The sequence below is a fragment of the Lineus longissimus genome, chromosome 5 (genome assembly GCF_910592395.1).
Source record: "Lineus longissimus chromosome 5, tnLinLong1.2, whole genome shotgun sequence".
Classification (NCBI taxonomy): domain Eukaryota; kingdom Metazoa; phylum Nemertea; class Pilidiophora; order Heteronemertea; family Lineidae; genus Lineus; species Lineus longissimus.
Window position 1 is genome coordinate 4,129,093 of NC_088312.1, and position 26,687 is coordinate 4,155,779.

Below are 26,687 nucleotides of genomic sequence, written 5' to 3' on the forward strand. Positions count from 1 at the left end.
TGGAGTGGCCTAGCCAGAGTCCAGACCTTAACCCCATTGAGAATCTCTGGAGAGAGCTGAAGACCCGAGTGATGGCAAGGAAGCCCACGAATCTCAAAGATCTCGAGGCGTATGCCAAGGAAGAGTGGGCCAAAATCCCGGTAGAAACCTGCAGCAACCTTGTCATCAATTACAAAAGACGTTTGGAGCAGGTCATTGCAAACAAAGGCTTTGCCATAGACTATTAAGCATGTTAAGGAAAGGGTATGAATAATTTTGGACATGCCATTTTTTGTCAATAAATTGAAATAAAATACAAAAAAACATTGTATGAAAGAAATTACCCCTTGAAGTACTTGTTATCAACCTCTTTCACATGTATATGCCACTTGAATATAAATAAATAAAGAAATAAAATGTACAGACACAAAAAACTCCAAAATTGTCAAGGGTATGAATAATTTTGGGCTTAACTGTATACTACATAGACAGCTACTACACATCAAGCTTTATTCTTTGTAATTAGACCACAGGGGAACAAACAACACATTTGATGCTTCTGGAGAAAAGTTACTTCTTTGGCACCCGATCCTATACAGTGTCCGCAACCGACGGCAACGTCGACGAGATGCCTTCACTGATGATTTAGCATCCATTGGATGCTTTTGAAGCCAACAGAAGATTTTTACGTCCGTTGGACTAAGGCGTGTCATTGTACCTCTGCGTAAGGTGATGAGCTTTCACATCAGTCATCGCGGTAAACCCTGGAGATTGTCCCTCGTCCGTACGCAATCTTGACACTAGAGGCGCTGATTTCGTTTTTAATTTCAGCACTGCCCAAGTTTGGTCAGTACGGATATCCATAGCAAAAAGCGCATGCGCCCCTTGTCCCGTCCCAAGGAGCGAAACGACTACGATTTTGAGCGAAACGACTTCGATTTGGAGCGAAACGACTGGGGGCGAAATGATCATAAAGCGAAACAATTTCCCGGGGCGCCGGGCCAAACCAATTTATATCCACCCGCTGAAATTATCACATAGTCCCTCTGCCACTGTGGCAGAGACAGTAGGTCGAGTGAGACAGACCAGGCACTGATGATCACCATTGACGACGCTTGGAGAATGAAGGTGAAGGTCATTCCGGTTTGATAAAACGTAGATAAAGAGTGTTCTGCAAGCTTTCCTTCACATTTCTCTCGACATTTACGCATAAAATACACAATGGCAAACAGCAGAGGGAAATGGGCAGAACAGATGAATGACTTCAAGAAGTCCCAGGGGGTATGAAATCTATTTTGACACTTTGAATGTTTGTACTTGTTCGATTAGGCAAATAAAATGAATAATTATAATAGGCCTACATAACATACGTTACATAGGCCTAGTTTACATACATATATAACACGTACCGTCAGTAGTCAACTAACTCAACGACAACTGTGGGCACTGTTAGTGTTGGTATATTGTCAATTATATTAAATGATATCAGCCTTGGTTGATATGACATTGAGGCAATAAGAGTGTCTACACTGACTACAGTACACAGTTGACAGTACCAAACGGGACCAGGTCACGAAGTTCTCTACAACTCTAGCTCACAGCGTCATCGATGTACAGCCAGATATTTTGTCATTGACATTAGATTAGACTGTACAATATGACACTTCTCTTAATAAAATAACTCTGGTCAGTTAACAGAGCCAGCAAATGACGTGCACCTGAGTGATTATGCATGATATACATCATTTGCTGGCTCTGTTAGCTGATTGATCAGTTATGCGCCAACCGTACCATCGGCATATACGGGGCCGAAGTTCTTAAGTGTCATATCTGAGTTTATTGTCATTAAATGTCTATTTCAGAACCCAGAAGTCATGACTAACAGCACTGGGTCCCCAATCGGTAACAAGCTTGCCTCAATGACTGTTGGGCCTAGAGGACCGATGCTCATTCAAGACTTCACCTACACTGATGAGATGGCTCATTTTGGGCGTGAAAGGATCCCAGAAAGGGTTGTTCATGCAAAGGGTGCAGGTAAGCTTTTACAAGTGTTTTAAAGGCAAAGAGGCTAAAAAAATCATGTAACAAGAAAAAGTAAGGTCATAGTGAAGTAGGCTTTCAAATTTTAAAAAAGCCAAATTTTGTCCTCAGGATTAGGATTAGGAACTTTTTTAGGTATTTCTAGACCTTTGTATTTAAGGTTATGAGTGAGCCCACTTTTATAACTTAGGACTTGAATTTGCATTACCTAAATCGGCTTTGATTGAACGAAGGCAAAGTACAACAAGCCACATACTGACATAGGTCAATTGCATAATGAGATAGTCGTGATAATAATCATGCCACTGTCCAATGTAAATTATATGTGAATGAACATTCAAAGGTCGACTGAAATTAAATCTGCAAAACACTTGGACTTGCTTATTAAAATATTTCAAAAACCACCTTGATTAACACCTTCAGCGCCGAACCACGTAGATCAACGTGGCCCAAATCCCCCTCTTTGAGCTGGTTATCAGAGTCTCATGGACTTCATGGAAGAACTACGCCATCGCCATCTTCAGGGCAAAGTAGGAACTGAAAGACCGAACGGTATTTTCAGTTCCTGCCTTGCCCTGAAGATGGCGATGGCGTAGTTCAGAACTTTAAATGTCTTCATGAAATATTTACCATTCATCCCTCACCAACTGACCGTGTCCATCTATTTCCAGGAGCGTTTGGTTACTTTGAGTGCACCCATGATATCACCAAGTACACCAAGGCCAAACCTTTTGAACATATCGGGAAGAGAACACCTTTGGGTGTGCGCTTCTCCACAGTTGGTAAGTTGGTCTTCCAGTATGGGTCATTTGTCAAAAAATGGTTATCATCAAGAATTGAATGGATGGATGGATGGATGGATGGTTAGACAGACTCTATTCAGACCCATGCTTAGCTTACTTTCATTGGCTGAGCTAAAATGTTTCAGGAGATTTGTCAACCAGCTGTGAATTTACTCCTAGGAGTAGGACTACCTAGGATACTGTGTCTTTTGTCCTCTACAGACTAATGGAATAAATTGTAGAGGGAAATCCAGTATTCGGCCCGCATGATAATGAAATTACTTATTTTTAGGTGGGGAAAGTGGTTCTGCTGACACGGCCCGTGATCCCAGAGGATTTTCACTCAAATTCTACACAGAGGAAGGAAACTGGGATCTTGTTGGAAATAATACTCCCATCTTCTTCATCAGGGATCCCATTCTGGTGAGCTGAATTATGTTGCTATAATTTGATCTTTCTTGAGTGTCACTGATCATCAACAGTGTAACAAACTTTGAAGATACTTGTTTTATCAAATGATTTATCAAGATTCCGATGACATTTGAGGTCTTTGTGCATCTCTCATTTGTTGCTGCAGTGATGATTTAACTTAAAAAGTAGTAATAATTTAACTTTTAGACCTTTCTTTGCATTTTTGTTACAGTTCCCTAGCTTCATCCACACTCAGAAGCGTAATCCCAAGACCCACTGTAAGGACCCAGATATGTTCTGGGACTTCATCAGCTTGCGTCCCGAAACCACTCACCAGGTGTCCTTCCTGTTCTCCGACCGTGGAACCCCTGATGGATACCGTCACATGAATGGATATGGAAGTCACACCTTCAAATTTGTCAATGCAAAGGGAGAAGCATGCTATTGTAAATTTCACTTCAAGGTAATATTCTGTGATGGCTTTTCTTAAAATGTTTCTGACACTATCCTTAATTTGTGTAGTTGGTAAAATCATATCTATCGTTTTCAAATTTACCAATTCATAGGTTTTTAAGTTGGCATTTGAAAGTGCATTTGCCAAAATTTCACCATTTAGAGTAAATAAGCTATTCAAGAAATCCAGTAAGAAAAAGGAGCAAAACTTTGAGAACAAAAGTCAGAAGATAATGCGTTTCAGTTTCCAGATTCTGTTTTTTCCAGGTTGACCAAGGAATTAAAACACTAGCAGCAGGCAAGGCTGCAGAACTGGCTGGATCTGACCCGGACTATGCGATGAGGGACCTGTATGATGCCATCGAGGCTGGGAATCCACCATCCTGGACCCTGAAAGTCCAGATCATGACATTTGAAGAAGCTGAGAAGTTCAGATGGAATCCTTTCGATGTGACAAAGGTACTTGCAGGCAAATCTCGGTTTCGCATCCCATGTCCTCCTGCTGGAGTGCCAATTCTTCAGGCACGAGACTGCCTGGCCTGATGTAGAGAACCAACCTCCAAGCAAGAAGAACGTTTAAATGCAGCAAGTGAGCCCACTTGTCACAATCCTTTACAGCAAAAACGCCATCCACTTCAAATTGAAGACTGAAGAACTCAAAATGAAGGAGATGAAGTAGGCGAACAGGTCCGTGTTTTTCACTGAACATGATTTCTCCATCTGATGCTGACGGCTTTCTTGGTTTCAGATTTGGCCTCAGGGCGAGTTCCCTCTGATTCCAGTTGGCAAGATGGTGTTGAACCGCAACCCCAAGAACTATTTTGCTGAGGTTGAACAAATTGCTTTCTGCCCAGCTCATTTTATCCCCGGGATAGAAGCAAGTCCTGACAAGATGTTACAGGTGAGGTGTTCCTCAACAAGCAATGAGGAGATCTGTTCCACCGTTTTGATGCAAGCACATTACCATGTGTGAGGGCTATATTTTGGTCATTGAAGGCCAGGTTTTTGGTCTGTCTGAAATTTTTTACATTTGAACTCACTTTGAGATTTTCTTATTTTGCGTTCCATACAAATTTCAGCAAAACTGATGTAAGACTAGTTTAAAGATACTATGCATGCCAGGTTTCATCTCATTGGGTTACATAATTTCTGTCCTATGACCATGTTATTTCTCCAAATTACAAATAGGCCACAAGTAAGCGTGGTACATGAACGAACTTGATCTTAAAGAAATGCTTATCTATTTGAAAATTGGTGTCTTCAGGGTCGTCTCTTTTCCTATGTTGACACCCATCGACACAGGCTTGGAACCAACTACCTGCAGATTCCAGTCAATTGTCCCTACAATACGCGTGTGAAGAATTATCAAAGGGATGGACCCCAGTGTGTCACTGATAATCAAGGTCAGTTTAGTATTGTCCAATGAGATTGTTAGCTGGGTGGCACTGTTGCGTCTGATGTGACTGTGTCATATGGTTGTCATGTGTTGGAAGTCAATCACTGGTATTTTAGAAGTTCTATCAAAGGATGTTTACGAGCTCTTAATGACCTGCATGCAGCATTGGTGGTGACTTGAGACCAAAACAACACTCTCATATCACACATTTCATGGTGATATAAAATAAATAGTCTTTAATACTGTCTGTTGCAGGTGGTGCCCCGAACTATTATCCCAATAGCTTCACCGGTCCCCAGGATGACGTGAAGCATTTGGAGTGCCCACACCACCATGCAGGAGAAGTCAAGAGATATAACACTGCCGATGATGACAACTTCTCCCAGGTCAACACTTATTGGAACAAAGTGTGTATACATGTATTATAATGTTAATCAGGGTTTATTCAAAGCAATGACGACATAAGGCTTTTCTACCAAATTTGACTGTCAGGAAAAGTCTGTAGTGCTTGAATTTACATGATTACATATAGAGGTTTTTCATGACAGTATCAGACTAATCAAGGACATTAGAATGGATTTGCAAGCCAACTCCATACTTTTACAGGTATGAAACTCCATACAATTACAGGTTCTTGATGCTGGGGCCAAGTCCCGCCTGGTTGAGAATATTGCTGGCCACCTGAAGGATGCCCAGGAGTTTATCCAGAAGAGAGCAGTGCACAACTTCACCCAGGCTGATCCAGAATATGGTCGGAGGATTCAGGCTGCTCTTGATGCCCACAAGAAGGCCCGGTCAAAGGTTAGTAAATTTTGAATTGATTTTCCAAGTCAGAAATGTTCAGTGAAGCAAAATAGATTGTAGTATTGTGCCGGCAGAAATTACGTCACAACTTATTGAAGAGTTTTTATCCTTCTATGCACGTAAGCTGAGAAGTGTGTTGCTTGAAGAGAAATTCCTTCAGTGTTAGATTTTAATTCCCAATCCTCTCAAATTGGTATTATGGGACAAAGTAACAACCTGACCTGGATTGGTTCATTTAATATTTTGTCTTATGGACCTGTTTGTCTCTTTCAGTCCTCTCTATAATTCTCCTTCAACGGGTAGACGACAACCATCATTCAAAGGTGTTCTCAATGCTGATTTTCTAAAGTGCTGGAATACAATGGACATGAGTTCCATTCAAAATCAGGACAAATCAGAACAGTGACAATGCTGTTCGCGTCGCTAATCGTATGTTGTGATATCCTTTTGAAATCATTGCGTTAATCTACATCTCATCAGGAAAGTTGTTGAAAAAAGCATAGGAAAGCTGCAGCAGAGTGACGCAGTCAAAATTGTGTTGTAAAAATTGTGCCATATGGTTGGTTGCATCAAGCCTTCATTGTCGTAATATCTTCTTGGGACTTCTGTACACTACAGAGCTGCTAAGTTGACAAGTAGTTGCGCGGTTCATCAGTATTTGCAATGATTGATTGAACTTATGACACTTGGAATGTACTTATTATCTTGTGGCCCTACTGATTCTCACTCTCTGTGTTACATGCACATTATTCACAGTGCTATTCTTTGGTTGGGAGTTTCTAGTCAATCTTCCCCAATCTCTGATTTCAACTCGTGTGTGTATCGAGAATCGTTATGGAACCTTAAAAAAACAGGCATTCTTTTAAATTTCCATGTATGTAAATATGATCAAAGAAATTCAGGCTTAGATTATGCTGTTCATGTATGCAATATTTGCAGTGTCTGCATAAGCTTTAAATTTCCTGTAATCAAAGAGTTCAGAAACAAACTATCCTTTCTGTTGTGAATGTTAAAGAAGACCCAGTTGTTGAGAAAAAAAAACAAGCTGATCTGCAATTAAATTATTTACAATAAATTTTAATGATTATAATTACATGATATTGTCTTGATTATTATACAGTGTAGAACACTGTGCTGAGAAGGTCCTCCTTACTGTGTGGACATCATCCAACCTGATGTTCATTACCCCTGTTTGTGGCTGTGCTCACCGGTAATTCAAACATTACTTAGCCCCCCCTCCGTCTTATCTTGACCCGCAATGTTTTGCCCAAAAAAAATCGAGGGTCAACCATTGAACTTTTGAGATATGTTAATTTTGCACGAATCGGCGAAAAACGCACCAACTGGCACTGGACGGCATTGCTCGTGTTCTGTGAGAAGGAAAAGGAGGTCCAAATCATCGATATAGCTGTCAGCTCCGACAGACACGTCCTAGCACGTGCGGAGGAGAAACGATCGAAGTACTGTGGCTGTGACTATCTCATCTCTCTCATCTCTCTCATCATGTTGTCAGAGACAAGACCACAATTGATTTTTTAAGCCTTTTAGCAGTTAAATTGTCAATGTTTGACTGCGACGCATCAAAGAATGCGTGGTGTTGTGAATCTGAAATTTAGATTATGTTATTCCGGACAGTCGGGCAAGTAAATGGTGAAAAATAAACTGGTGATTGACCACGGAAATTTTTTGATAATCGACAAATTAGACAGACTTTGATATTTCCACTCTGGCAGAAAAAACTCAAAACACGCCCCCTATTACCCAATTAGCAAAATTCGAAATTAATTTTTTCATCAAATAATTTCTTTATATCTGTAGACTTGCCACAACAAATATTTTTTCAATACCTCTCCAAATATGTATTTGAGAGTTAAAAACATGCACTCGTCTAATTGATAGGCCTCGACCCTCCAACCGGCTATGAATATTCATTAGTGGTCTTGTCTCGTCAACACGGTGGAGCAGCCAGGACTAATTCGGCCTGGCTATGGCCGTTTCATCTCTCTCATCATGCTGTCAACACAGTGGGGCAGCCAGGACTGATTCGGCCTGGCTGTGACTTCCTCATCTCTCTCACCATGTTGACAACTTGGCAGAGCAGCAAAGACTGATCTGGCCCGGTTGCGACTGTCTCATCTGTCTCAGCATGTTAGCAACACGGTGGAGCAGCCAGCTCCAGGACTGATTCGGCCTGGCTGCGACTGTTCGCGTGGTGGCGTGGTGGTCGCGTCGTGGTGCAAATACCGCCTGCCCATTTCAACATGGGGCCGACGCACATCCCAAGTTCAGTGTACACATACGTCTGCAATAACAGTAAAATGCGTAGTTTCTTGTTAGTCCCCTATTGAGTAGCGCTCTAGGTTTCAGAAACCCCAAAAAATACGTTTTTGCCAAAACAACTGCTATATATCAACACGGGCATACTGTGAGAACCAAGAAATCAATGATTTTTAGGAACTACGGGTTGGCCGCGCATGAATACAAAAAAACTCCCTAGTGAGACCTAAGGACACTACCACGGCCGCTGTGGAATTAAACAATAAATGTTCATAAAAAAAGCGGTTGTGGGAAAATTTTCTGTTTTTCGATTTTTTGCCCCAATATTTTACATTTGTTATAAGGATTACACACTTTCAAGACACATGTGTTTACTTTACTGAATGCTTATTATCTATAGATCGCATTAGGTAAGTTGCCGTTTTGTTTTATACTAATATGTAAAGTCAAGGACTTAGTGAGCCCCCCTTTAGGTCGGGGGAGCTCCCCCGAACCCCCCTACGAGCATATGTTGAGTGCAAGCTCTAACAACTACAGCTGTTACAATGGGGGGACACCCCCCAAACCCCCCTCCGTCGACATAGGTTTTTACCAGTGCGTTGGGGGGAAGCTCCCCCCAAACCCCCCCGGTGGACAGTCAACTAGCCCTTCTGTGTCATACTGCTGGAGGGGGGGTGCGATGGGACCATCCATATAGTTCCTTCCGACACATTTTTGTTTTGGTAATTAATGTAATACATTGTGATTGTCCTTATTCACGGGAATCGGGCGTTTCCAGTGATATACGACACTTAAATGGATTGTCCTCATGCATTCACTTTGGAAACGCATTTTAAAATAGATGTCACGTCCTGTTAATGGGGCACGTCATCATCGCGTACATTTGGGAAAAACTCCCTAACGAGACCGGAGCAGACGGCTGAAAGTAGTTTATTTATTGGCCGCTAGGGTACAGAATGTACGTCGCTCACCCGAATTTTTCACGCAACTATAGCTAAATAGAGCTAGTTCTAGTTTGTGATTCATTTTGATACTTCAGATTTGGGCAGTAGACCAATATAACTTAGTCGTCAGTGTGGTTTTAAGCTGGAAAAACGTATTTATTTTTCTTAAAGTGCCTTTTTTGGACGGGTGTGTGCGATTGTTTTGTTTTTATGTCACGTGACCTCGACCATGTCGACACAAAATTGAAATAAACCACCCTTTTCTGTCATTATTTAGGACGGATATTTCTCTAATAAAAATATTAATATAATTGGCCAATTTCTTAGGCATATGATGTAGCGAATTCCCATGAAGATTTTAATTTAATTTAACTTAATTTCAACCAATGGGATAGCAACCACCACCGGAAGATCGCGGAGAAATCGGTAAACTCAACGGAGTTAATTCAGAAATTTACCAAAAAAAATTGTTTGTAGGATATACAATAGTTACTCTCTTTATTTCTAATCATTCACTATATACTCCCGCACACACGTGTATCTTAAGAGCCCCTCCTAAAGGGGGTCTTAATATGTAAAGTCAAGGACTTAGTGAGCCCCCCTTTAGGTCGGGGGAGCTCCCCCGAACCCCCCTACGAGCATATGTTAAGTGCAAGCTCTAACAACTACGGCTGTTACAATGGGGGGACACCCCCCAAACCCCCCTCCGTCGACATAGGTTTTTACCAGTGCGTTGGGGGGAAGCTCCCCCAAACCCCCCCGGTGGACAGTCAACTAGCCCTTCTGTGTCATACTGCTAGAGGGGGGGGGGGTGCGATGGGACCATCCATATAGTAATTATAGTTCCTTCCGACACATTTTTGTTTTGGTAATGTAATACATTGTGATTGTCCTTATTCACGGGAATCGGGCGTTTCCAGTGATATACGACACTTAAATGGATTGTCCTCATGCATTCACTTTGGAAACGCATTTTAAAATAGATGTTACGTCCTGTTAATGGGGCACGTCATCATCGCGTACATTTGGGAAAAACTCCCTAACGAGACCGGAGCAGACTGAAAGTAGTTTAATTATTGGCCGCTAGGGTTCAGAATGTCGCTCACCCGAATTTTTCACGCAACTTTTGCTAAATAGAGCTAGTTCTAGTTTGTAATTCATTTTGATACTTCAGATTTGGGTAGTAGACTAAAATAACTTAGTCGTCAGTGTGGTTTTAAGCAGGAAAAACGTATTTGTTTTTCTTAAAGTGCCTTTTTTGGACGGGTCTGTGCGATTGTTTTGTTTATGTCACGACTCACGTGACCTCGACCATGTCGACACAAAATTGAAATAGGGCTTAAACCACCCTTTTCTGTCATTATTTAGGACGGATATTTCTCTAATAAAAATATTAATGTAATTGACCAATTTTTAAGGCATATGTAGCGAATTCCCATGAAGATTTAAATTAGATGTTCTCGTAACCTGTTACAACTGGTCTGATTTATAATTCAGCGCTACAACTGGTCTGATTTATTTATTCAGCGCCATTTTGAAAAACCAAAAAAAAATGTTTGTTGGATATACAATATTTACTCTCTTTATTTCACTTCATTTACATTATATACTCCCGCACACACGTGTATCTTAAGAGCCCCTCCTAAGAGGGGGGCTTAATATGTAAAGTCAAGGACTTAGTGAGCCCCCCTTTAGGTCGGGGGAGCTCCCCCGAACCCCCCTACGAGCATATGTTAAGTGCCAGCTCTAATATGTAAAGTCAAGAACTTAGTGAGCCCCCCTTTAGGTCGGGGGAGCTCCCCCGAACCCCCCTACGAGCATATGTTAAGTGCAAGCTCTAACAACTACAGCTGTTACAATGGGGGGACACCCCCCAAACCCCCTCCGTCGACATAGGTTTTTACCAGTGCGTTGGGGGGAAGCTCCCCCCAAACCCCCCCGGTGGACAGTCAACTAGCCCTTCTGTGTCATACTGCTGGAGGGGGGGGGTGCGATGGGACCATCCATATAGTTCCTTCCGACACATTTTTGTTTTGGTAATGTAATACATTGTGATTGACCTTATTCACGGGAATCGGGCGTTTCCAGTGATATACGACACAAATGGGTTGTCCTCATGCATTCACTTTCGAAACGCATTTTAAAATAGATGTTACGTCCTGTTAATGGGGCACGTCATCATCGCGTACATTTGGGAAAAACTCCCTAACGAGACCGGAGCAGACGGCTGAAAGTAGTTTAATTATTGGCCGCTAGGGTACAGAATGTACGTCGCTCACCCGAATTTTTCACGCAACTATAGCTAAATAGAGCTAGTTCTAGTTTGTGATTCAATTTGATACTTCAGATTTGGGCAGTAGACCAATATAACTTAGTCGTCAGTGTGGTTTTAAGCTGGAAAAACGTATTTGTTTTTCTTAAAGTGCCTTTTTTGGACGGGTGTGTGCGATTGTTTTGTTTTTATGTCACGTGACCTCGATCATGTCGACACAAAATTGAAATAAACCACCCTTTTCTGTCATTATTTAGGACGGATATTTCTCTGATAAAAATATTAATATAATTGGCCAATTTCTTAGGCATATGATGTAGCGAATTCCCATGAAGATTTAAATTAATTTAAATTAATTTCAAGCAATGGGATAGCAACCACCACCGGAAGATCGCGGAGAAATCGGTAAACTCAACGGAGTTAATTCAGAAAAATACCAAAAAAAATTGTTTGTTGGATATACAATATAGTTACTCTCTTTATTTCACTTCATTTACATTATATACTCCCGCACACACGTGTATCTTAAGAGCCCCTCCTAAAGGGGGTCTTAACAACTACAGCTGTTACAATGGGGGGACACCCCCCAAACCCCCCTCCGTCGACATAGGTTTTTACCAGTGCGTTGGGGGAAGCTCCCCCCAAAACCCCCCCCCCCCCCGGTGGACAGTCAACTAGCCCTTCTGTGTCATACTGCTGGAGGGGGGCGGGTGCGATGGGACCATCCATATAGTTCCTTCCGACACATTTTTGTTTTGGTAATGGCAGGTAATGTAATACATTGTGATTGTCCTTATTCACGGGAATCGAGCGTTTCCAGTGATATACGACACTTAAATGGATTGTCCTCATGCATTCACTTTGGAAACGCATTTTAAAATAGATGTTAGGCCTACGTCCTGTTAATGGGGCACGTCATCATCGCGTACATGTGGGAAAAACTCCCTAACGAGACCGGAGCAGACGGCTGAAAGTAGTTTAATTATTGGCCGCTAGGGTTCAGAATGTCGCTCACCCGAATTTTTCACGCAACTTTTGCTAAATAGAGCTAGTTCTAGTTTGTAATTCATTTTGATACTTCAGATTTGGGTAGTAGACTAAAATAACTTAGTCGTCAGTGTGGTTTTAAGCAGGAAAAACGTATTTGTTTTTCTTAAAGTGCCTTTTTTGGACGGGTGTGTGCGATTGTTTTGTTTATGTCACGTGACCTCGACCATGTCGCCACAAAATTGAAATAAACCACCCTTTTCTGTCATTATTTAGGACGGATATTTCTCTAATAACAATATCAATATAATTGGCCAATTTCTTAGGCATATGTAGCGAATTCCCATGAAGATTTAAATTAGATGTTCTCGTAACCTGTTACAACTGGTCTGATTTATAATTCAGCGCTACAACTGGTCTGATTTATTTATTCAGCGCCATTTTGAAAAACCAAAAAAAATTGTTTGTTGGATATACAATATTTACTCTCTTTATTTCACTTCATTTACATTATATACTCCCGCACACACGTGTATCTTAAGAGCCCCTCCTAAAGGGGGTCTTAATATGTAAAGTCAAGGACTTAGTGAGCCCCCCTTTAGGTCGGGGGAGCTCCCCCGAACCCCCCTACGAGCATATGTTAAGTGCAAGCTCTAACAACTACAGCTGTTACAATGGGGGGACACCCCCCAAACCCCCCTCCGTCGACATAGGTTTTTACCAGTGCGTTGGGGGGAAGCTCCCCCCAAACCCCCCCCCCCCGGTGGACAGTCAACTAGCCCTTCTGTGTCATACTGCTGGACGGGGGGGGTGCGATGGGACCATCCATATAGTTCCTTCCGACACATTTTTGTTTTGGTAATGTAATACATTTTGATTGTCCTTATTCACGGGAATCGGGCATTTCCAGTGATATACGACACAAATGGGTTGTCCTTATGCATTCACGATGGAAACGCATTTTAAAATAGATGTTACGTCCTGTTAATGGGGCACGTCATCATCGCGTACATTTGGGAAAAACTCCCTAACGAGACCGGAGCAGACAGCTGAAAGTAGTTTATTTTTTGGCCGCTAGGGTGCAGAATGTACGCCGCTCACCCGAATTTTCACGCAACTATAGCTGAATAGAGCTAGTTCTAGTTTGTGATTCATTTTGATACTTCAGATTTGGGCAGTAGACCAATATAACTTAGTCGTCAGTGTGGTTTTAAGCAGAGAAAACGTATTTGTTTTTCTTAAAGTGCCTTTTTTGGACGGGTGTGTGCGATTGTTTTGTTTATGTCACGTGACCTCGACCATGTCGACACAAAATTGATATAAAACCACCTTTTCTGTCATTATTTATGACGGATATTTCTCTAATAAAAATATCAATATGATTGGCCAATTTCTTAGGCATATGTAGCGAATTCCCATGAAGATTTAAATTAGATGTTCTCGTAACCTGTTACAACTGGTCTGATTTATAATTCAGCGCTACAACTGGTCTGATTTATTTATTCAGCGCCATTTTGAAAAACCAAAAAAAATTGTTTGTTGGATATACAATATTTACTCTCTTTATTTCACTTCATTTACATTATATACTCCCGCACACACGTGTATCTTAAGAGCCCCTCCTAAAGGGGGTCTTAATATGTAAAGTCAAGGACTTAGTGAGCCCCCCTTTAGGTCGGGGGAGCACCCCCGAACCCCCCTACGATAGCGTAACGTTTTTACCCAGTACAATGGAGGGGGAAACCCCCCAAACCCCCCCCCCCCAACCCCCCATGTTGGGACCAATCATAGTTCCTTCCGACACATTTTTGTTTTGGTAATGTAATACAGTGTGATTGTCCTTATTCACGGGAATCGGGCATTTCCAGTGATATACGACACAAATGGGTTGTCCTTATGCATTCACGATGGAAACGCATTTTAAAAATAGATGTTACGTCCTGTTAATGGGGCACGTCATCATCGCGTACATTTGGGAAAAACTCCCTAACGAGACCGGAGCAGACAGCTGAAAGTAGTTTAATTATTGGCCGCTAGGGTGCAGAATGTACGCCGCTCACCCGAATTTTTCACGCAACTATAGCTGAATAGAGCTAGTTCTAGTTTGTGATTCATTTTGATACTTCAGATTTGGGCAGTAGACCAATATAACTTAGTCGTCAGTGTGGTTTTAAGCAGGGAAAACGTATTTGTTTTTCTTAAAGTGCCTTTTTTGGACGGGTGTGTGCGATTGTTTTGTTTATGTCACGTGACCTCGACCATGTCGACACAAAATTGATATAAAACCACCTTTTCTGTCATTATTTATGACGGATATTTCTCTAATAAAAATATCAATATAATTGGCCAATTTCTTAGGCATATGTAGCGAATTCCCATGAAGATTTAAATTAGATGTTCTCGTAACCTGTTACAACTGGTCTGATTTATAATTCAGCGCTACAACTGGTCTGATTTATTTATTCAGCGCCATTTTGAAAAACCAAAAAAAAATGTTTGTTGGATATACAATAATTACTCTCTTTATTTCTCTTCATTTACAATATATACTCCCGCACACACGTGTATCTTAAGAGCCCCTCCTAAAGGGGGTCTTATAATTTACGCATTCTGAAGCATCAAATCAAGTTGTAGAGCTGTACAAAAGTCGTTGTCAAGGACAAGGCGTGGTCGGTGCACGTGTGTGAGTCGGGGCCAACACGAAAAAACGTGATTGTTACTTTGTCACGCTTAATCCTGATTGCTTTTTAAAAATCTGTCAAAATTTATATATATGGTTCCAAGCATTTCTTGATTCTTCCTTTCAGTTTCCATTTAGGAGGATCAATCCATCTGTTTTTCCCCAATAATGGTGGAGAAATTGATCGTGACTGTGTTGGTGACACTGACAGCATCATTACTACTGGGCTTTTCTCCCCTTGTGGATTGTGAAACTGAAAGTGAGTCAGCGAGTCTGGGGGCCAAAACCAATGACGATGTTATGGTTGTGGTAAGTTGGTGTCCTTGTTCGTGTGTTGGAAAGATTTTGGATGTCTGCAGTTTTCTTGTTGTCGCAGCACCAAGGATGGATGTATTGCTCGACCTCATACTTTCATAGTCAAACTCATCTAGTGCATTTTCTAAATTAACTTCTGATTATATCTGATTGTGCTGAAATATTTTCTTGATGGATGCAAGTCACTTAAGCTTTCAGTATCTTTGGAATATTCATCTTCTTGCTCTTTTTCTCCTACCAGGATTCTGGCTTATATCCAGTGGAGCTTGACAGTGTTGCCCTCGTCTTTTGTAAGTAATACTTCTCTTGTTAGTTATTTTTTGTACTGACTGACTGTCTCACCGCACATTCATTTCCCAGCCTAATCAAGAAAACTTTCTGTCGCTACCAAGGAGTGCCCAAACTGTGCTTCACTTGGCCATTTCAGGCCAGTTGAAAGTATGAAGTGTGACCTCCCATGACATGTTGGATGCTCTTTTCCTGTGCCACGGTGCTTCAAATGGCACATTTCATATGATTTTTATTCCAATCAGTTCTTTTTCTGTCGATTCTGTGTAGTAACTTTATGCTCATATTTTGTCATTTAGATGTCACAGCAGTCAACATGTCTCCAGTAAATTACACAGTGAAACCCATGATAGATAAGTGCTGCACACACATGGATAGAAACGCCAACGAATTTGACTGTGAGGTAATTTATGAATTGCAACAAAGGAATTAAAATTTTTTCTATCATTCAAAATCTCCTGAAATTCCAGATGAGCTAATAGTGATTGGCAAGTCAGTTTGCCTGCAAAGGCATGTTATGAATACTATATTGTATCGTGTTGCAAATATGAAATTCTTTGATCAGATTTTATTTTTCAGTCCATGACCTTGACATTAGATAAGCCCGTCTTTTTGGGACCAGGGGTAAAACACAATTTTACATTGATGTTCTCCAACCTGGTAAGTTCCTAATCAAATCAAGACAGAACTTTGTTAAGTTCTTCATAGTTGGCTGTTTTGGAAACTTGTTTTCAGAATTGCATATCACAACTTTCTGGAGTGCGTAGTAACAGTGCAAATGCTATTGAGTGTACATGTCATGAAGTGCAGATTCAAAATCTACTTCAGGTCTTTATGAGGTCAACATTTCTGCTGTGACTCCAACAGTAATTGCTTTAAAAGTGACTTTTCAATGTAGTTGCGGATTGTATGTGACCGAATTGTGTGACAGTCTGAGGTGCACATGTTGTGAAAGCAATACAGTTTGATGCTCGATTTCTCTTCACTTTTTTCATGGTTTTTTTCTTTTGTACTTACAGTATGTGACTGATCGTATTGGTGAGTGCGTGATAATGTTGGAGTACATGCAGGATACCAACGTCCAACACACCCTCAAGTTTGATACATGTCTCCCCAGCAGTCCTGGATACTGTAACTGGGTGCCTCCAAATCTTCGAGGTAAGGCTTATGACAAAAGTGTGGAACATCATAGAAATGCGTTGAAAAACTAGAACTGGTTGGTTTTGCTGATCGTTTCGTTATCCATTGGAGTATCCTCGGTATAGTGATGGAAGTGTTATGATGAAACTTGGCTAGGTTCCACCAGCCTGGTGACAAATAAGGCCAGTTAATTTTGCCAAAGAATTGGTACTCTGCATGCAGTGTGGCGATAATGGGCTAAAACACTTCTTTTTTTCTACAGAATACCTGTTTGGTGTGACAGTGACTGATTGTCAGACTGTTGATCAGGACCGTCTTCGGAACTGTCAACCTGCCAATTGTGTGCTTAAATATAATGGTCATAGAAACTACTACAACCCAATCAGAAAAATGTGTGAAAAGGTGCCATCCTGTTCCAAGGTCAATGATGATGGCCTTCCTGCTCAGGTAAAACAAGGCATGATCCAGGTGGTGACTGTCAGTTACATCACAAACCTCTGCTTTTTCCATCTCTATGTATGCTACTGGAGAACTAATGCTCGAATGTACGCAATGTGCTACAAAACCACTCATGTGAGAAGACACCACCAGGGACGGGACCTTGATCGCCATTGGAAATACAGTTCATTAAAACATCATCAGATGGCTTCCCAATAGATCTGCCACATCTTGGCTATTGACAGTCTGATGCAAACTAAAATAGTGATAGCTCAGCCATTAGCAGACAATTGTTTTAAACAAGAACACTACTTTGGGGTCAATTTTGGAACTCGAATTGTCTATCTAAGCATCAGGAGAGCTGGGATTAATTAAGGCATCTGGTTGACAGGTGTTTGTTTTAAAGCGTGGTTCGACTAAATGTACATAATAATGAAAAATGTTATTCAAATCTCATTGAGACAAATTTGTGAGGACTTTTGATCTTTATACTCTTTTGTTTCAGGCATACGTGCCGGAAAAGAACATATGTGTTGACCTGGACTCATCCCTTACACGTGAGGATTTTGAGTATTTCTCTGCAGCTGCAATGGTTGCTAAAGAACCTGTCATGATCAAATTCACGCGCCAGGCTTCAGATGTAAGCAAATTGCCAATTTTAATCAACATTTTATGGGTAGCTGATAATTGTAAAGAAAGTCAAGAGTTAGAGGTTTGGGTTTTGCGGTAATAGTCACAGTGGTAGTCAGTGTGATAGCTTAGACCCTTGAAATTCCTTGAATATTGTTTCGAATTTGTGCAATGTATTTTCAGTACCATGTGAAGTGTGTCCATGGAATAGTTGCTGGTGGTCGCTGTCACTGTACGGAAGGATGGCAGAGTCGCTATATGGACCCGGCTGCCGTCCCGATGGAAGAAATGACGCAGTTATGTGATGTACCAACCGAAGGATACCATCTGTTCATCTGGGGTATCGACTGGGATATGAGGACAGACATTGTATCCTTTCAATCACAATCTTACCAGCTAAAGAAATGGTGGAAGGGCTTTAGCGCTTTTTAAACTCATTAGTCCAGGAGATGATGGGGACCACTTTTGATGATTCTGTTACATTGAGCCACTGTGTCTCCTTAACCATTTCAAAGATCATGACCTTGATGGGCGCTCTTATAATGTTGATCTTGACTCTGACCTGTCTCAATGCGTACGAATACTACCTCCGCCGTGGTGGTTTTCAAAAGAAGGAGGAACTGGGCAGATTGAAGGCAGATATCGCGGCGACGTCGAGTGAATTTGCTAATGGTAGTGATGAGGTCAACGCCAATGAAGACCCTTTTAATGGATTCGTTTATAACGAGAGTGTGCGGTCCGTCAAACCGGTGGATGCGAAGGGTATTGATAACTATTTTTCAGGCTTGTTCCAACAAATGGCCTATTTCCTCACTTAGCTTTTAAAGCCACACAAACAAAGTATGCACTCACTTTCACTGAAATTCTCCCTGCGTGATTTATGACATGGCGAACTATACCTTACTCCATTTGATTTCAAATATGTTCCACAGGAGCTCTTATTTAACACTTTTGATGCTAAATAACAATCATCTAGTGACGGCCATGTTGTCTCATTCCAGCAAATTCCAAGTTCATCAGTGGATATGCTGTTGCACTCATGAACCATTTTGCTACAAAAGACACCGAATTAAGCTTGAGAATTGGTGATGTCATCAATGATCTGAGGCGCACAGAAAAAGACGGTATTCTCGAGGTGAGATTAGAGATTTTTAACTTAAGGCTTGATTCCATTCCATTCTCCACAGACTTTATGATCAGTTACATTTGCTGAGCCAATGACAAACAGCAAAATTCATCCAAAGTCTGTGAAAACCTTGCGGTTTTGTACTCCTGCGGGTGGTTCCCTCTTTAGAGGAGATGAAGCTTTATAGTTTTGCCTTAATGATTTTCAAATAACTTTCAATTTGAAAAAGTCTTGTCTTTCAGGGAACATGTCATGGAGTGGTTGGACGATTTCCCGATTTCTGCGTAAATGTTCATGAAAGTCGGACAACACTTGAATGAAACTGAAATCTTGGATGGAGCGGCCTGGTTCTGAGTGTGATACAGGAGTGGAGAGGTCGGTGGTTAGCTTTTGCTTGCATGATGGACAATAACAACACTGCTTTTTTACCAAATGAGCTTGCCACTGCCAAGGTCAAAACCCAAGAGGCAAAGGGTACTCTAAGGAAAATAGATCTTTGATTTTTGTGGAATAACCTCCTAAGTCATAATCACTGAAAAAATTATTTTTCTCACAAGTCGAATCAACATATTACTGACGGTTGACTTTGACATCAATGTATTATGAAAAGTTGTTTCTTTCATGGCGAACGTAGTAAAGAGTACCCTAAGTCCTCGATCTGCACTGGGTTGACTATGATTAACTGCATGGACACGTCTTGGATTGAACAATTCAAGATCAGACTTTTAATGAAAGGAATCACTTCTTGCACTGGACCAAAGCAAAACATTGGAATGAAACATCCTTGGTGCACAGGAGATGGAGCAAACTACTGTAAATCGTGAAATTTTTGCGGCGCTGATTGATTGCAAATTTGGTGGATATCATTTGGCTGTAAACAAAAATAGTGCATTGACTGATAAATTTGAAAATGGTTCATGATAAGAGTTGAAATTTTTACCAGTTTTAAGTTTGCTTTTGACTGTTGGTTTGAATAAATCAAACGCACTTGAAATTTACACGGTTTACAGTAAATTGTTTGTTGTGTGATTGGTTAGTTGATACATCGTGAGCTAAAGAGGATGCCGTAACATTAACTGTTAGACAGTGCCATGACATTTTGGTGCCAGTATTGGAACAGATTCACCCATCGGCATTAGCTAAAATGTGAAAGGACAGACAGAAATGTGCAATTTTGGACCAAGCAGGATCGTCTCTCTAGCTTACTCATATCCGTCCATGTGAAGAATTTTCACACACATTTTTAGCTCACCTCTGGGGAGCTTATACAATACCGTGGCGTCCGTCGTCGTCGTCCGTTTGCAGAGCATGTTTCGTCACCGAAGGGCTAGATGGCTAAACTTTGGTGTGATGGTAGCTTTGGGCAATATGCCCAGACTTATTTTTCTTTTTCGCGATTTGACCCACTTTCTGGCCTCCAGGCAGCCATCTTGGAAATTGTTTTTGCCTTTTTGAAGCTAATGGTTGTACGTAAGGTTAAATGACATAATAGTCACCCGGTTTTTTATTTGACCTACTTTTCAAGGTCACAAAGGTCAGAGTTCACTTATCACTAAATCACCGATAGGTGGCACGTTTCGTTTCTTGTGAGGAAATGTATCTAGGGACCTTCTATTCTACCCCAAAAATTTGTCCCGCTCAGACTTCTAATATGGCCGCCAGGCGGCCATCTTGAAAATTAAATAAAGTCGGATTGCAACCAAATTTCATGTGATTGTATATCTATGTACTCTCTACAACATCCCTGACTTTCAGTCAAATCCATCAACCAATATGGCCGCCAGGTGGCCATCTTGAAAATTTAACAAAGTCCTATTATTCGAAACTAACAATCAGATTGCAACCAAACTTCATGTGATAATGTATCTATGTACTCTTTTCAATATCCCTAATTATCCGAGAAGAAAAATATTATTCAATGGAATCAAAACTGGTGAAACTAACCAGAAACTGTTCTCCCCATATCCACTACAAATGACATGCATTACATTACCCGAGGTGAGCACAGCACATGGTCCCTGGACCATTTCATTCAAGGCTGGCTAGATATTGCAAAATTTGTTGTTTATTGTAAGCTTTTATTTTGTCAATAAAATGTTAATGTTTGAATCCTTGCTTCTGCTTAAGCATTTGCTCTGTACTTATATTCCTCCTCCAAGGCAGGATAAGCAGTTTTACATGCAACTATGGTTAGGCACCAGTTGGGTCTATTGGCCTAGTGACTCCGTCTTTGGCCTAGTGACTCCGTCTTTGGCCTAGTAACTCCGTCTTTGGCCAAAGGCAGAGTCCATGCAAACTCTCGTTTCTCGCGTCGTGGGCTCTTTTGCTTGCCCTGACACAGACGCCAGATACAAGGAATTGATGTCTCTTTCGAAGGACCGAGAAGAGCCAGGAGTTTTGTTGAAAGCCATGCTGGTTCATCCAGAAATTTGGTTTCTCCGGGGTATTAACAGCCCACCTAAGCTTGACTACAGCAGTCGCAACAAAGCTTACAATGTCATTTAGTAACCACACTGTGCCATGATGTTGTTCAACCTGTGAGCTTCAAACAAGGCAGATGCAAGTCAATTTCAGCTGATCTGATGAAACATAGAGGGGCAGAAAAGCCGAACAATAAGAACCAGTGGATATTACTGTAAACTACAGGTATGCCTTCAAGTTCTACTTCTAGTTTTCTCCGCAGTATCGAACCAGTAGTAGTGTAGTAGCTAGCAGTGTTAACCACAAGGCTATGAAGTGTATGCAGAAGTAGGCTTCTCATCATCAGAGTTGTTGCATATTTGAGCATGCTTGCATGAGCTTAGATTAGAGATCTAGTTCAATGAAAAGACGCATAAGGAAAAAGTTTCATGCACGTATTAATAGAAAGGCCAGCACCAGAAATAGTATGTACAATCAGTAATTCGTGCTGAACATTTTGTTTGATTCATCTTTTTATCGTACATTGTCATTATTGCATAAACATAGCATAGATAGTGCGTGTAAACTAGGCTATTTCTTCTCTTTCTTGTTCAAAGTGAACAACGCCAAGAGCCATTATTTGGAATTCTTTGTGAAATTAGGATTTTTTGATCCGTGAAATTATAGTTTAGGCATTAAATTCTGTAAACAATAAGAATCTCGTACACGTGTCCTAAATTATTTTCTCTCTGAGCTATAATTTTCTCAAATTGTTTTTCTCAAATTGTTGGTTGTCCTACCCTCCTGGGGTGCCTTTGGTTGTTTCTTATCATTACAATAGCATTTCAAAGAAATGTTAAAAAATAATTTCCCCCACATAGTGACAGCGTTTTTTCGGTTGCCTTTTTTACAAAATCTGTCATTTTGACTTGGTTTGAGAGCAGGCGTAAGGATGTCTACCCTCACTGAAGTATCAAGATAACCAAGGCGTGTAATCATCTCGGGGAATGAAACCCTCTTTCCTAGTTGGGCAATAGATGTTTTAAACAAACAATATTTGACAATAAAACTGCTTTGAGAGGAATAACTATTTAGCAGCAACAGCATCATTCATGTACGAAATAGTTCTCCTATGTTTGAATTAGCCCTTGCTCTGTTTTCAATTTCTCAAGGATTTTCACCTAGGGATCGCTTTTGAATACCATCCTTCCCGAGAAAATAGGAACATGCATGCAGCCAATAAAAAAGTGCTTAAGTGAGGTGGGGAAGGGGGTGCTTGAGAGCCTTATAAAGTAAATTCACCTGCTTTTGCACAATCTTATAGCATGAATACAGATACTGATCTGTTGTGTCAAACCAGATGGACGCCATCTGGTAAGTCTCCCTTACACAATAGCCAAGACAGTGCCACTGTTCATTCAAGACTGGTGAAGAACTATTTAAGAGCTTATTAATTTATGTATTGGGAATCTTGGTCTTGTGCGTGATAATTTGCCACTGCAATTTGGTTAAATTGGTTCAAGATTGACTGAAGTTATGCAAGCAACTGGATATTAGTTTTCAGTGGGCTGTTTCGGCTCAAGCGCTGAAATCTTAAATTGTTGGTACTGGTATTATGTGCTGTACCATTAGGCCACCTGGGCATTTCTCTCTCATGAAATGCTGTGTTCTTTCTGGGAAAGACTCCATTCACATCTGAATTGACCCAAAGGCTACTACATGTAACAATTCATGATCAGATAATCTTCCCACAAATACAATTACAATGTGCTATCTTTTCTCAGCAGCATCGTGTAAGCAAATCAGGAATGGTTTCCTCCAATTCGTCCAGGTTACCCTTACTCTGTTCAAGAGCATCAAGGAAATTATGATTTCTCTTTACTATTACTTGCCATGCGACAACAAGAGATCTTCTGTGAAAGAGTTCATCGAATGTCGAATGAAGTAGCCGTCAATATAAAGAATAATAGCCGAGAATATACAAGGGAATTAAAGACATAACACTAATGATTTTATTGATATTATAAAATCCTAGTGGTCATCAAATGGGTGATTTCTACGGACCATATGCCTCCGTGATAGATGAGGAAGTGGCTGTGCTGGATTTTAGTGTTACTTTATTCCCTGCGGGCTCATTCCTTGTGTTGTGTCCCCAGCCCAGGAAATGGCCTCCGTTTTAATGGCTGTATTGGAGCCAGGGCTCTGCTAGTCGTCAGAGATGCAGTAGGAACATTGGATGATACCGAGATAGTACTATTGACTATATTCAACTTGTTTCTAGTTCAGTACTCAAACAAGAAAAAGCAAATATCTTTACTTTTTCATGACTCAAACATTCGTTTGAATACTCCTCTATTGTGCCTGGCTGTTTTCAATAGCATATCACTCTATAAACTTAATTGTAACATTGAACTTATTAAAACTGTCAATATTTTCTCACCAGCTGTGCATTCTTGACAAATAAATTACTTAATAATTCTGTAGGAAATTGCACAATCATTGGTGATTTAGGATAATGGGGACGCTCCATAATTTACTGTGTACCCAGGGAAACATCATCCTAATTAATGTGAATCTAACTGGGCTCGTCCTGGCAATCTTAGGAACAAACAATTATAGTTAGAAACACCTTATGATCACAACTACATGATGGCTAATGATGGTCCAGGGACCGTGGAGATTGCCCCTAGGCCATTGGGAGTCCAAGGAGGCATTGTAACACTTTGTCTGCAGCTTCAAGAGTACATCCATTCCTAATATGTGACTAAAAGTGTATCTCCATTTCTAATATGTGACTATTAGGTACTCATGATGTTGATGACATACAGAACCAAAATATTTAAAGTTATTGGTTTAATCAAAGTATTAGCTAAAATCTAATGTACTTATAGAATAACTGAAAGTGACCTGTTTATATGATGTCTTTAGGTGCAGCAAGACTAGTCCCAATGTTGGTAGGTGACCTGAAATATGGCACACAGCGATATGCCCAGAGGACAAACCCCTTGGGTAATCTCTCCACATGTTTCTGGTGAGCTGTAGGACAACAAACATGGCTCTATTGTTCTGAATGTTGGTGATATTGTCTGAATTAGAGCTTGCATGTCAAGGGTTGAAGACAGACATCTCCAGGGGGAGGATGGAAACTTCTGGGAAGAGTCCAGAGAGGACGAACTCAAGGCACCCTTGATTGGTTGACATTAAATGTACATCGTATACTGTCGAGAACCGAAAATGTATTGCGTGTTTTGTTAAACTTGAATTGAAATTGACTTTAATTGGCCTCGGTTTTAGATTGTGAATCTCTGCATTTTGATAAGTTTCGCAGGAGAATTAGCCCCTCCTTACGAGCTTCCTACAAATATCATATACCGGGGTAAATAAATAACAAATAAAGATATCAGAAGCATGGGGCTTAATGTAACAATTAGCAAGAATAGGATAATTTCCATTTGAGAAGAAACAAGGGGCCCACCATGTTAGTTGGTAAACCCCATACGGTCCTTATTCTTGTCGAGCACTTGTCTCGTAGACTTCCTGTAATTCTGAGGACCTCATTGGGTTTATCTAAGCTTGAACGCGACCACCCCGCTATGTCGACCAAGAATTGTTTTTTGAATCAATTTATCACTGTTTTTTTCATCATTCCGCCCTGTCAGTGTTAGACATGCTGGGTACCGACAGCAAAAGATCATGTGATTTGCATTAAGTCAGGCAGCGTTTATCACCGAACACATTGGAGCACTCCTAAATGTGGAATGATGAGAACTGAAAAGACGAATGCTGCCATGATTTCTGTTAAAAAATTGATTGCGGCAAATTTGTCATGCTGCAGATGAACATTTTTTTCAAGTCCAAATATTTTTTTCGCTTGTTTTTTTCTGCTCAAGAAACATCATCAGCCTATGTCCATAGAGTAATCCAGAGGAAAAAGTTCCTGGCTCTATGGAGTCATTCTGCAATCAACTGTTCCTCAAAACAAATGGTCATACATCTACAATTGAAAACCCATTGTTATCCAATATTGTCATTATTTTGATATATTTGACTCCAGTTGTCCCTTGATAAAAAAATGTCAAGTGAGCTCCTGAAATTAATTGCTGCTGTTCTGCCTGTGCTCTCTGGGCTTGCTGGTGTCTTTGAACACATTTATGTAAATAAGAGCCAGCCTTATTGCCTTTTAATGTGTCCTCCGTGGTTTCTGTACATCATTAGTTAGCCCTGCCATGACTTCTAGTTGCTGTGAGCGAATCTATTTCAAACTGCTCGATATATCTTTCAATATGGGTGGTACTTGCAATACACAGTTAAAAATGTTTTTATCATGGAGTCCATCTCTATATTCCTTCTGTTGGTGTAGAAACTACCACTTCTCTTATAGGATAACTTTCACTTTGATATGGTTGTGACTGGAACATCGCTTTGGATATCTGTCTCCTTTTATGCTGTTTTATAAATCAATTTATCACTTTGATCTTTGAGATCTTTGATTTCTAGGATATCTTTCATCAAAACTACTCACTCTTGTTTGAGGAATACAATTACTGCTGATCATGAATCACATACAGCCCAGTCCTCTAACTGCATTTTTTGTCACTGAGACTGAGAGACCACCAGTTGGATCCCCCAGCTCCTGCCTATAGTCCCCCTTTAACACCATAGGATTAGCTCGCCTTCATTTCAGTTACTTTGAAAACAGAGCATATCACATTTTCAAATGGGAAGGATTCCTCTTGGACTGTTTTATGGACCTAAACTACCCCTTTAACAATCGAGACCTGCCCTCAAAACTCAAAGACTGCCATTTGGCAAACCACCGCCCATTTATCACTTGTGTTAATTTAATTATGCTGGATTTGGTCATTAAGTGGTGGTTGTGTAAGACCAACAATAGCTAACAAGTTTAACTCGCTGGCGGTGACGATGAGATGGAGTCTTTGATCCTGTCACTTTCTACTCGTTGATCGGAAGAGTTACCACGTATAGGTGATAATCTTAACAAAGTTCTACACATTCAGGTTGCATCACTGTCCCTGGGTTAACCTTAGACGATTGGGTAGAATTAGGTTCAGCAGTTTCTGTCTTTCTTTCTTGGTGGACAGGAAAAAAAGAAAATACAGGGCTGATTATCTTATTTGTGATTTGTGCCCCCCAAAATCATCAAATTGCTAACTTTTAAATCGAAAGGAGATTATTGGACTTAATCTGACCAAACCATGTATCACAACTGCCGTGCTCCTTACATGTAGGTCTTCTGATTTCTGAAGGATTATCAATTGGAATGATAGTCATTTCCCTTAGTGTAACACGAATAACTAACGTTCT

General features: G+C 40.7%; 3 protein-coding genes across 3 annotated transcripts in view; all 3 read left to right on the forward strand.

Annotated features, from left to right (window-relative positions):
* Window positions 1-1,104: 1,104 nt before the first annotated feature.
* Window positions 1,105-6,958, forward strand: LOC135487430 (catalase-like). The gene is made up of 11 exons (XM_064771072.1): window positions 1,105-1,260; window positions 1,842-2,013; window positions 2,691-2,801; window positions 3,094-3,224; window positions 3,445-3,675; window positions 3,933-4,124; window positions 4,414-4,566; window positions 4,930-5,068; window positions 5,317-5,468; window positions 5,692-5,862; window positions 6,139-6,958. Exons 1-11 carry the CDS (start codon window positions 1,201-1,203, stop codon window positions 6,148-6,150), a joined length of 1,524 nt encoding a protein of 507 aa, XP_064627142.1. The 5' UTR covers window positions 1,105-1,200; the 3' UTR covers window positions 6,151-6,958.
* A 1,506-nt stretch (window positions 6,959-8,464) lies between these two features.
* Window positions 8,465-20,996, forward strand: LOC135488226 (uncharacterized). Its single transcript, XM_064772737.1, has 12 exons — window positions 8,465-8,552; window positions 15,153-15,334; window positions 15,582-15,630; window positions 15,928-16,031; window positions 16,208-16,288; window positions 16,648-16,786; window positions 17,031-17,215; window positions 17,712-17,846; window positions 18,020-18,205; window positions 18,352-18,598; window positions 18,838-18,971; window positions 19,205-20,996. The coding sequence occupies exons 2-12, from the start codon at window positions 15,194-15,196 to the stop codon at window positions 19,280-19,282; spliced, it is 1,479 nt and encodes a 492-aa protein (XP_064628807.1). The 5' UTR covers window positions 8,465-8,552; window positions 15,153-15,193; the 3' UTR covers window positions 19,283-20,996.
* Window positions 20,997-26,285: 5,289 nt separating this feature from the next.
* LOC135488667 (hypoxia-inducible factor 1-alpha-like) overlaps window positions 26,286-26,687 on the forward strand; it is a 70,885-nt gene continuing 70,483 nt past the window's right edge. The window contains exon 1 of the mRNA XM_064773326.1: window positions 26,286-26,348. The gene's annotated coding sequence lies outside the window, so the exon portion shown is untranslated. The remainder of the gene's footprint in view (window positions 26,349-26,687) is intronic.

Excerpts from the sequence above, each read along its gene's own strand:
- LOC135487430 (XM_064771072.1), top strand. The coding sequence starts at position 1,201 with ATGGCAAACAGCAGAGGGAAATGGGCAGAACAGATGAATGACTTCAAG. Across the intron at positions 2,802-3,093 it reads TGTGCGCTTCTCCACAGTTG|GTGGGGAAAGTGGTTCTGCT; the intron begins GTAAGTTGGTCT and ends ACTTATTTTTAG. Across the intron at positions 3,225-3,444 it reads TCATCAGGGATCCCATTCTG|TTCCCTAGCTTCATCCACAC; the intron begins GTGAGCTGAATT and ends TTTTTGTTACAG.
- LOC135488226 (XM_064772737.1), top strand. The coding sequence starts at position 15,194 with ATGGTGGAGAAATTGATCGTGACTGTGTTGGTGACACTGACAGCATCA. Across the intron at positions 17,847-18,019 it reads TCACGCGCCAGGCTTCAGAT|TACCATGTGAAGTGTGTCCA; the intron begins GTAAGCAAATTG and ends ATGTATTTTCAG. Across the intron at positions 18,599-18,837 it reads CAAACCGGTGGATGCGAAGG|CAAATTCCAAGTTCATCAGT; the intron begins GTATTGATAACT and ends GTCTCATTCCAG.